Raw genomic sequence first — 12,702 nt, 5'->3', positions numbered from 1 at the left:
TTTGTAATGATGAGATGGTACAATAAAGGTAGGCGCCCACTTACTGGAACGAATCCGTATGGCGCATTCGGATTTTTATTCTTTGCATTATTTTAAATGGAGCATCGCCTACTCAGCCGTATCGCCTCTGTCCGCATGGCCAGATTCTGATTAGAATTCTGGCCAGTGAATTCTAAACGAATTTCCGTATGGTCCAAGATCGAAATAGAGAATGTCACAGCAAATATATTGATTGGAAGGCCTCCAACCATGGTAATACTGAAGGTATAATGAAATGGATGACGCAAAGCTTATTTTATTAATTCCAACAGTGTGAAGAGCTTTATAATTTATGAAATTAGAATTATAGCAATGTAATATGGAGAAAGAATATAGGGGATAGTTATGGGATTCAAAGGAAAAACACCAATAAGATTAAAAATAATCCTTAATGATGAACCAGTAGAACAACTGAACCATTTTGAATATTTAGGCTGCACATTATCATATGACAATATAAATGATTTTGACAAAAAAATATTAAAATTTCAAAAACTAATGGGAACAGTTAAAAGAACCTTCGTTAAGAAGGTAAGGACAGATACAGTTCTAAAGTTTTACAAAACAATGGTCATACCAACATTGGTGTATGGCTCAGAGATTTGGAACCTAACTAAACAGCAAGAAAGAAGAATGGAGGCAGCAGAAATGAAATTGTTGAGACCGTTGGCAGGATATACATTGTTAGATCATAAACAAAACAAATACATTAGACAGGAATTAGGCATTTCAAATATAATTTATGTAACACATAACTATAAATAAATGGCACGAATATGTAGAGATGATGATGATAACAACAGAGATGAGAACGCTCAGGAGTATTACGGGTTACACAATACATGACAGACAAACAAATGAGGAAATTAGAAGTAAATGTGGAATACAAGACGTGACAAAATGGATCAAAGGAAGAAGAAAAGGATGGAGAGATCACGTTTCAAGAATGACAGATGAACGACTTCCAAAAATCGCGATGGTAGGAAAACTAGACACCCCAAGACCTTTGGGATGACCTCCTAAACAATGGAAAGAAAGCTAGTCACCATTATCAGAATAGGCAACGTTGGAAAAGACAGGATTTAATCCTACAATACGAAGAAGAAGAAGAAGAAGAAGAAGAAGAAGAATATGTAGAGAGAATGTCATCAGACAGAGTTCCAAGAAAACTGCACAACTATAGACCCATGAGATGACGGAATGTAGGACGGCCGAGATGATGCTGGAGTGACCAGTTTTAGACTTCAATTAACTATTGGGACGGAACAGGCCGGACAGCCTAACCCGTGATGTTTATGATGATGATGATGATGATGATGATGATATATATATATATATATATATATATATATATATATATATGATAGTCGTGCGAAATTGTTGCCTACATACAGGTGGACTTCCATCAAGACTCGGTTCAAATTTTAATTCCGCATCTGTACATGTGGGGAGAAAATGCGGCATCACATGTCCACAAGATATAATAATAATACCGGTAATAATAATAATAATAATAATAATAATAATTTATTTAATCTGGCAGAGCTAAGGCCACTAGGCCTTCTCTTCGCCCAGCCAGACTCTAATTCTAATTGAATACAATTGCTTACATAGTTATTACATTAATATCTAGACCATAAAACAACATGAAAGTAAATAATGAAAGTTGGATAAGTAATGTTAGTGTGTCAATAATAAACATTGATAAGAAATAGTTATAATAATAATAATAATAATAATAATAATAATAATAATAATAATAATAATGAAATAATTTATATATATATATATATATATATATATATATAACCATTAAACATTGAGAAACCTGAAACAGCTATTATTGTTAACAAGAATTGTTAGAAAAATATTTCGTTAGCCTATTCTTAAATTGGTTTGATGTCTGACAGTCCCTGGCATTACTCGGTAGGGAATTCCGAAGCCGAGGAACAGTGAATGAAGATGAATATGAGGATGTTCAGTGGGAAGGAATGGATAATACTGAGGAGTGTTGTGATCGTGTGTCTAGGTTATGATGGGTGGATAAATTTTGAAAACGAGACGCAAGATAGACAGGAGTGGAGAAATTAAATATGTGAAAGAGAAGGGAAAGACAGTGGATTTTCCTACGATCTTCTAGACGGAGCCAAGACAACATTTCGAGGGATGGTGTTACGTGATCAGCCCGGCGAATATTGCAGACGAAACGGACGCACATATTATGAACACGTTGTAGTCTCTGCTCCGAAGTAACGCTTAGGTCAGTAAGCAGAATATCACAGTAATCGAAGTGGGGCATCACAAGTGTTTGCACTAACATTTTTTTTTTATAGGATCATGCCTCATAAAACACATCAAAGAGAAGCTTCCTAACAATATAACACATTTGATATTCTACAGCGATGCATGCAGCAGACAGAATAGAAACATAAAAATATCTTTACTTTTGTCCCACATTTTACAGAACTCGCCCAGTCTTAAGACTATTGAATGGGGATGGAAACGCTATATATACACACCCTAGCTTCAACTTAAGCACAGTTTCACTCTTGAGAAAAGCAGTTGCTTCTTCTCCAAATACAGGACACTCTGGTTTCGGAAGTTTGATATCATCCTCCTCTTCTTTTAATTTTACATGATTATCTATTGACCGTCTAGTCAACTTGTTCTCACTGAGAACGGCATTATCCACATCTGTGGAATCGTTTATCTTTGCCCCAAAGGCATTTGTACTATAAGGATAAGTTGCTGGTTTTGGCAGTGTCAGCTTTAATGGTGGGCGAGGAGTTGGTGGTTGAGACTTGTTCACAGCCTTCAGAGTCAGCTTCAAGGGCTCTTTCATTGACACCTAAAAAACAACACTTCCATTAATTTGCTATTAAACATGTTTCCGACATTTCTGTAAAAACTCTTCATATGTTATTTCATCAAAATTTCTGAGATTAAATTTTAGAAAATCAAGATTTATTTTAAAATTACATTCATATTATCAACAAATACCGGGTGTCTTGATGAAAGATATTCCCAAGCGTTTTAAAAAGTATATGAAGGTATTTAGTATACACACTTCCGGTTTGCACACAAAGGAAATCTCTTAAATATTTATTCATGCCCTACTCAAGTGCATAGGTCAGCTTATGACCTTAACAGATTTCAGTAAACAATTTCGATAATATAAGAAAATGATGAATGCATATTAGGCCAGCCGAGTTATAGGTCTGTTTGTTACAGTTTTTCGGCGTCATTTTAGAATGCTATATAGACGTGAACCTCCAGAACAGAATGTTATACATTATTCATAATTTAAAATATTCAAATAAATCCAGTTCTGGGGCAACAAACTGGGGACTAGAGGAAGTCTGTTTCTTTATTTTGGATATGTTTGAATATCTTCCATTTAGACGCCCTATGCTACCCACTACACTACAGCTGCTAATCACTTTGTAAGCGACAATTACATCTGCAGCACTAATAATTAAAAACTAAAATATATCTATTGTTTGATATTGTAGATAAAATTACAAGTGCTTTGCAAAGTTTACATGACATATGTCTTTATTTTACTGATTCTACTTTATCATTTAGTATCACTAAATTATGAGAAAGTGTTCAGCTTTAGAATTCAACACAATAACATAGAGTGCCCTATTTAAAGCCTTACCACTAAAATGGCACTTTTACGTAACAGCCAATGGCAGTGTTAGCAGCTTACTGCAAAGAATTTCTTGAAGTCACATATCATTATCACTAATTGTTATTACATTATCAAAACACTCATCAGATTCAAAGATAATGTTGAGAATATTGACCATCGACATTCACATATGTTTATATCTGCAAAGGAAATTACAGCTAAACTAATTCTGAGATAGTTCCCTTCATACTCCGCTTATATGCCTTGCATATACGAATCTACTGTATAACAGGTTAGGTTTTGTTACTTTACGTTTTTATTATACCTCGCATATACAATCAACTGCATCTCCACAAAAAATCCCTTATAAATTCAATGATTTTCACTTCTGAAATCAACGGAACTACCTCAGCACTAGTTACACCGAAATTTCTTACTACCTAGTACAATTTCACTCTTGCTACGGTGCTAATTTCTTGTTGTTATACTTTACTATGGCTGTTTCAGAGTACGGGGATTTGTCTTGTACACTGTGTCTTCCCCAAAATTATAAATTTACCCATAAACAGACAGATGACACACTGATAAACAGAAGCCTGTGGCCACCTCGAACCCCGGACATAACAGCTTGTGATTTTTACCTCTGGATGAGCATCATGGACTAAGGCATCATGCCTAAGACTTGCATTACGGAATGTGCTCTTATTCGAGTCTTCATGGAGAAGGAATTTTCTCATAAAATTTCGGCCAATGTATGGGACCAGTGCCCACCCAACATCGTGATAAATTTGGGGAGTTACAACAGATAGTGAAATCTGGTTATGGAAACCAGCTATAATAGCTGAGTGGATCATCGTGCTAACCACACGATACCTCCATTCTGGTTGGATGATCATCTCTGCTGAGGCATATGGACGTGAGACCAGCTCCTGGCTAGTCGACCTTGACCCTTCATAGAATGTCACGCCATGGATAAATAAAATAAAATAAAGTGAGTATTAAACTAAAGAGTAAATGACAATTCCCAATACTCCGGAACAACTGCAAGAAACCACAGACCAAGAAATTCAGTTCCATAAGGAATTTCTTTGACAGATAACAAAGATGTGAGGCTGGTAAATGCTTTTAAATAATGACACGTATTTTATTTTTATTTGTAATAATAATAATAATAATAATAATAATAATAATAATAATAATAATAATAATAATAGTCAGTGGTCATGATGAGTGTCTGTTCAAAAGGTTCTTTTTGAATACTTGGCATGCTACATTATGAAAGGCGCTAGCACAGATGCAGGAAGTTAAAAGTGCTGCTTAATGGTAATGTTTTAAATCAGGCACACTGTGCATTTTCTACTAGGGAGGTATCATATCATTTAGTCATTTAAGTTGAGTGCAACTTAAGAGACACAAACAGAAATAAATTGACATGCATGATTATTGTGTACATTAACCTGTAAAGAAATTAAATTGCAGAATTAATACATAAATAAAGAAGCGCGAGAGTTCTGTTAATTGCATATTAACCCAGATAAGCCCAAAAAATTTTTTGTGATAAAAATACAGTAGCACATTAGTTACTCTCAAAAATCGGTTAAATGATGTTGAAATAAACTGAAACAAGGAACGTATATTTTCTAAAGCTAACAAATACTACCAACATTATCGCACAACTTATAAAATGTCCCTAACACCAACAATGACATAATATCCGAAGGTACTGCAACTGTCCTTAAAAAAGGACAGTGGGAAAATCTGGGTTAAAGATTCATATTTTTAATTAGTAACTAACAGTTATGAGATTATTCTGGGAGGAAAACAAAACGGTATATTAAAAACTTCAACGCAAACAGGCAAGATGATTGTATAATTAATTTACTCTACTCCCAACATTTGTAACAATTTAATACATATAACACTGCTGAGTTCCTATGTATCACTGAGGTAAATGTATCTTAATCATTCAGCCAGATCAATGAATGGTTTCACGCTGCCCCCAATCTACGAGAAACAAATACAATACAATTTAGAGATGATAATCAGTATACATACTGCTAACTCGGAAAATATGCAGAATCCAACATTACTATGATATCTGAGAAGTTTGGGATTAGATTATATTAGATTAGATGACAAAAGATCAAACTAGACTAGACTAGACTAGACTTTGTAGGCAGATTAGGCAAGAATTTAGCATACAGTCTCAATGGGCCTATTGTGTTTCTCTACCCAGTTCCACTAACTTTCTGGAAGTTTTAACAATCATTAGAACCTTCGAAGCAATAATTCTGGACAAGGAAGTGATAGGGAATTTTTCCACGATTTTCTTTTCAGAAAATGATTCTTTTATATGCAGTAAAACTATTTCTCTTCTGAAAGAAGCTATGTTAAACATATTGTGTCCCTTAAAAATTAATTACATATCATCTAGACTGCAATGGCATATACATTCACCACAGATCAAAAGGATGACTTAATTTTTGTATCATTTACATCAATGCATTATATACAATATGTCAGTATGGAACATTTCTTCCAAATCAAAGATGGCAACAGTATGAAAGCAACAGTGACACAATGGCTAAATGAGTAAGACAATTCACAGTATACAATGATACATGTTCATCAGTGCAATTACTTCACATATTGAGAGAACCATGTAAAAAAATTGGGAGAATAACTTCACATTATAAATAACACTGATGTTTCAGTTAATTTTCTTATCCATCACAATATGCCCCTACAGTAGAGGAAGAATAAAATCCGAATCAAAACTTATCTTATCATGCGAAAAACAAACTGATGTGAAAAATTATTACAACACAGTGTTGTATAATTTTCACACCATGACATCCCACTAGGTTATTCCCTTCTATCATACATGTTCAATTAATATACTCTTTAAATATTCAGAAATAAACCAAAACCAAGTTTACTGAAAATATACTTTAAAACAGTTACTTTGATTGTAAATCTTCGTAATATTTACAATGTTCGTACACACAACACACAAAATCCAGGACTGGTATATGAAGAATTTAGAATTAACCTACTATTTTCAGTCACGTCAATGTTAAATTATGAACTTCTAAAACTCAGAAATAATAAAAGGAAATAACCTAACACAAACAGAAAAGAATAAATGGAAGAAAGAATGAAAGGAAAAAGAATCTAGAAGAAATTGAATGAAGTAACAGAAGATAAATTACACAATATTCACATATATACAAACAAATGACTTTTTACAGTCATTCATCATCATCATCAACAATACGATTCAGGCCCATTGGTCATTCATAACAACTAAAAATATCCATCATCAATATATAACATTGAAACTTAGTTAAATTGCTTAACAAAATTTAACTACTGTTTGTGATTTATGATAGTGTTGTATTTAATAATATTTTGAAGCTACAGTTTAGTTTAGCATTAAAGGGAAAGCAAGATAATTCTTATGTAATATGAAGCAATAAAGAATGCGTTCGCTTGAAATCATTACAACAAAGTTAATGTGAAAGCAGTGAGAAATATCAGTGCATAGGCCTCTGCAATTTAACTATGTCTCATAATGTATGAAGTCAAATTTGTAAAGAGATCGAAGTGTGTAAAATGACTACTCATACAGTAACCAGAATTTCTTGGAGTGTGTGAGGAAAGCAATAAATATTTACTCAGACAATGGAATTTACTGTAATCTAAATCTTCAGACTTATAAACACTACAGCAACCTGTATATTAATTACCTTCATAGAACTTTGTAACAAAATGACACTTATTGATTCTGCATAGGATAAGGAATATACCATGTCTGTTGCATCACTACATTTTCTAATGGTGACAATAAAATTACGTAGAAATCAAAACACAAAACCTTTTTAAGAAGAATAAAGATATGGGTGTAATGTTGTATCACAGGAAGGACTTCCTTTTCATGTAGGTCTAAACATTTTTAAGGAAGATGTTTAATATACGTACAGTACTATTTGTTATTTTAATTGCGTATGAGGAGTTTGCATTCAAGAACACAATCCACTCGAAAACAAAAATGAGTTACCCATGGGAATGTGAGTTTAAATAGGATTTGCAACGTCAGGAATAGCTTTCGTGATCATAACTCTGTTGGTCTCACAATTCTAGAGCGGAGAAATATGTTATTTCTTTCATAATGTGTTATGTTCTCTACTTTCTTGTTTTCAAAACTTTGTTAGTCCAATTTCGGTCACAACACACTGGCTTCGTGAAATTCAATGAAGGTTGCTGCCATGATTTATTTATCAGAGGACCTTGTCTTTGGATGAGTTGAGAAAATATGAAAAAAATTACTATTCTCACTCCTCAGAGATACAGGAAAATCTACAAGGAAGTTGGAGAGGTGAAAATCATTGAAAATTGTATCACTTATGGATATAGTTAACATAACCACTTTCATGTGTTACAATAAACTAAGTTTTAATTACCTATTAACTAGTTTCAGCTTTATGTCAGCCATCATGACCACATGAAAGCAGTTATATTAACTATACTTGTTTTTATGAAAGATGGGACATGACAGTTAAGCAGCCGAGCTTGGAACTACAGTGCCATGTTGCCAATATGGACTACCACGCTGCCAGCTGATGGAAGGTAGCAATTGTGGTTAAGATGGCTGACGTTAAAACATTCATTGACAATTGATGCAAAGGTAAGAAAACAATACAAAAATCGACAGAGAATCAAAGACGAAACATACCAACGCTAACATTGTGTGCACAATAAATGTCGCCAAGAGAGCTATTAAGCACTCGCCACGTGCGAACTGTAAGTTTGGCAACTCAACCGTTGTTACCACAGCAACCGGCCTACCACGCTATGTGACATTCAGTTGTTTTTCCGATCGCAATGCTCCTGTCATGTCCCATCTTTAAAAAAAAAAACAAGTATATGTTCCTAAGGCCCATTTTCAACAACAGGAGTTAAAACTTAACCTCGTGTGATATAGTTTTAACTCTCGATTTGAATAAAATTTTATTTCAACAGAAGTTAGTTTGAACACCTGGTTAAGCTTGGGGTTAAGTTGACACCTACTTTCAGTTGGATTAAATGTTTAACTCGGGGCTAAAAACAAAATGGCTGCTGTAAATCATGTTTTAGATGAAGAATTGCTCTATTTAGATAATATGTTAAATGGTGTTCCTAACAGACAGCACAAAATCTACCTGAGGAACAATTTGTAAAGAGATATGGATTGTAGAAAGCAGTGGTCAGTAAGATTGTCAATGAATTTCACGAGAGGTTAGAATACATAACAGAGAGAAACAGACCTCTCTCCTATGCTGCAGGTACTATTAACATTAAGATATTATGCTACAGGGTATTTTCCTATAACGATTGGAGACAATGTTGGAGTTTCAAAAGCTACTGTTAGTAGAATTCCCCTAAGGTGTCTGCAGCTATAGCATCAATGAGGCAATAAGTGATATATAGTGTTAAAAGTGTGTGATCAAGATGAATAATCAAGACGAGAAAATTGTATGATATTAAGGGACTGTTACATATTCTATCAAAAGTAACAGACATCAAAGAAATGAAAAGAATATTTATTAAGGACAAATCAAGTGGTCATTGAGTAGTAATAATGGAGCCTTATTACATAGTGCATGATCCATCCCAATTGTGGAGAAATATAATGAAACCAAGTTGTTCCTTCGAAGAAAGAGGACTACAATGTTACCACCTCATCATCCTATTTCATAGGGGAAAAAAAATGATGTACTCAAGCTTGCGCACAGCAAGAAAATGAAGTATTAGGTTTGGAATAGTATAAACCACTAATGCATGCTACTGAAGATGATACTATTGTAGAGGAAAATGGACAAAGCAACTGTGATTGTAAGGAGGTTGATATTGGACTCCATCTGTAAAAATGTGATTATTTTCTATTTTCTTACCAAGACAGGAATACTTAAATTGCAAATGCTGATATTTTTTGCAGATTATTTTTCAAATATGATTATTATGTTATAAAGTGTTTAATAATTAATAGTACTGTGTTTGTCAAATATTATTTTCTTCCAAACTTTGTCTAATTTCTTATTGGAAACTTTGTTTGCCCAGAGTTTATTTTCAAAACTTTTTAAGTTCAGAATATTTTTACTTGTAAGACATTAAGTATTTGAAGGAATTTTTTTAGTTTAAGACCGTTGTTCACAGAGTGCTTAATGAAGCTACTGGTAAGATATAACCATTCATGACATATTATGTTGTTTCAGTGTCACAGTTTTTTTTTTTTTTTTTTTTTTTCATTTTTCCTCATTTCATCTTTCATGGGCAAACATGTTTCTGAATGCAAGCTTCTCATATGTGAGTTTAATAATAGCTAATCCTGTACACAGTTGTTTTAATTTGTAATTTCAATGTAAAAAGGAAACCCCTTTTCTCAAATTTCGTTACAATTTTTTTTTTTCTGTCAGTGTTAAATCTATATCCCAGTTAACTTGAACAAGCTATAAATTATACCATGAACTGCAACTGACCAAACATACCTTCAACAAAGTTTTGGAGATTTAAAATCTGCCATAATTTTTAATTATCCCATGTATGAATAAAACAAATATAGACTTTTTTCGATTAATACAATTTACATTAATTTATATATTATTTAGATGTACTATTAGTCCAAGCTAACACCCAGGTTTAAATCCTAATATGTATTGTATGAAATTCATAGTAAAGAAAGACTGAGTCAGGGTTCGTATTCTCGAAGTAAACCCACAGATTCTCCGTAATTCAGGATTATCCTTATCACTAGAACAAAGAACAATACAAAACTACTTTACTAGAAGACCAGGTCTGTGGGATATATTTTACAGAATAAGTAGGCTAACTGTACAAATTACTGTAGCTGGAGTTGCGTCTTAGTCTTCAGTTATGACACACTCAAAAGGCATGTTATTTAATACAACTTTTACCCAAACAAAAAAAAATAATAATAAAATAACATTTAGGGCAGAGAAAACTAAAAATGTGTACCAGTATTGTGTTCGATTTAAAGTAAAATAGCGCGAAATGCATGACATAATGAACTGGTGCTGCTAACTCTTGTATGCCATTTCCTATTGACATTTACTTGTAAGTTGCAATTTTAAGTACACTTCTTAGAGAATGAAATAAATAGAAAGAAAGATTTATAAAATACAAAACTTTCTTAAAAACTTGAAACTTTTAAAAAAGTAATATAACTTATTGACAGATGGCACTATTTCGACACTGGTGTTGCGTCATCATCAGTGTCAAAACAGTACCATCTATCAAGAAGGTATATTACTTTTCAATAGTTTTAACACTTTTAAAGTTTTATGTTTTTAAGGAAGTTTTATATTTTATAATAAGTGTTAACCTGAACATCAAAGACAAATGAAAGATTGATAGCCAAATGAACAGATAAAGAAGTAGCACACATTGAGATGCCACACTATATACGCCTCATCAAATAACTGTGCCTGTATTTTTTTTTTTTCAGCACAGCAGTTATCTGGTGTGACTTTCAACATTTCCAAATAAAATTTGCAAGTTCCATACTTACCACCCATTCTACACATTCATTATCTTCAGATGTGAATGAACATGTCTTTGAAGAACATTTATTGGAGTTATACACACTATTGTGAGAGTGTATTATGAGGGAGGAATTATGCTGAACAAATGAAACAAGCAACTCAAAGTCAAAATTAAAAACTTAAAACATTCACAAGCTTCTGATTACAGGAAAAGGGAAAATAATGGACAAGGAAATCATTCACGCCATGTATAACATTTCAGTACACACAGGAGGTTCATCAGCATGTAAATTATTACTTCAGAACACAAAGTATTTCTCACTACTACGAATGTCCCAAATCTAATATAGCTTCCAATTTCATCTCATCAGAAATTATGTTCGATTTCACTTACACTATGCTATGAAGTAACTAAATACATCTGATTTGTGTGTACCCATAAAAGAGACTGTTTCAGTGTTCAAGTATTATCACAACTGTAATGGTAAATGTGGTAAATATCATATTTCACTCTTCTAGAATTTGAAGGTAAAAGCTACTGGGAACAGAGTAGGCTGTGATATTTATATCTTTTATGCGTCATCTTCGTAGTCATAGTCACTATCTCTTCTCTTACTGTTGTTGAATGAACGACAGATTACAGGTGGAAGTTTGAGCAAAATTACAGTCACTTAGGCCACTCATAAGGAACCAGGCTTGAATTTTTACCTGCGCAAAAAATGATTCGCAAATTTTGCCAAGTGCTCTCAGATACAGGCACAAGATTATTTTGTGTGTTGTAAATATATGACATATGTCTCCAGCTTTACTTCTTTTCTGAAGACAGCCATGTTACGGATTTTTATCAACAGTAATCTCACTAGAGGTTTTGATTTATCTAAAGAAAATCAAAACTAGAGTGGGATTTAATTGACTATTACACGATTAGAAGAAAGTATATAAAGCTTAGAAGAAATAAAGTACTCTAATACAATAAAATATTGATTGACTAATTAAAAATTCTATTTCACTAATGTTTCACCAAAATGTTTGAACAGAGCCGCCATTTTCAATTGACTATCTATGCGGTAAACAAATGATGATCGCAAAGCATGTTTTATAGCATTGTAAAGAATTTGCAGTTTGTAATGTTGGCAGATAAAGAAACAAATAGTAGGGAGGTGATAAAAACAGAAGAAAGTATATAAAGATTAGAATAAATAAAGTACTCTAATACAATAAAATATTGACTTACTAATATTCTATTTCACTAATGTTAGCTTCACCAAAATGTTTGAACAGAGCCACCATTTTCAATTGACTATCTATGCGGGAAACTACTCTTTATTTCAGTTCTCATCCCCTTTATCTTCATCTTCCCACTATGTCATTTCCATCTTTATCTTCATCCTCATCCTTTTTATCATCTTTCTCCTGTTCCTTTTCGTATTTAGTGCCCATGGAGGATTTCTCCTTCAAAACACACTATGTTACGCGAAATTTTTCTCT

The 12,702-nt window shown here is 33.1% G+C and overlaps 1 protein-coding gene across 2 annotated transcripts in view; it reads right to left on the bottom strand.

Moving 5' to 3' along the window:
- Nucleotides 1-12,702, bottom strand: part of LOC138707717 (lysine-specific demethylase 7B-like) — a 95,125-nt gene that overhangs the window by 19,846 nt on the left and 62,577 nt on the right. For both annotated transcript variants that reach the window (XM_069837567.1, XM_069837568.1), the window contains exon 11: nucleotides 2,559-2,887. In XM_069837567.1, coding sequence (XP_069693668.1) covers nucleotides 2,559-2,887 — 329 coding nt within the window. The remainder of the gene's footprint in view (nucleotides 1-2,558; nucleotides 2,888-12,702) is intronic.

Source organism: Periplaneta americana, chromosome 10, assembly GCF_040183065.1.
Source record: "Periplaneta americana isolate PAMFEO1 chromosome 10, P.americana_PAMFEO1_priV1, whole genome shotgun sequence".
NCBI lineage: Eukaryota > Metazoa > Arthropoda > Insecta > Blattodea > Blattidae > Periplaneta > Periplaneta americana.
This window is presented reverse-complemented; position numbering and strand designations above follow the sequence as displayed.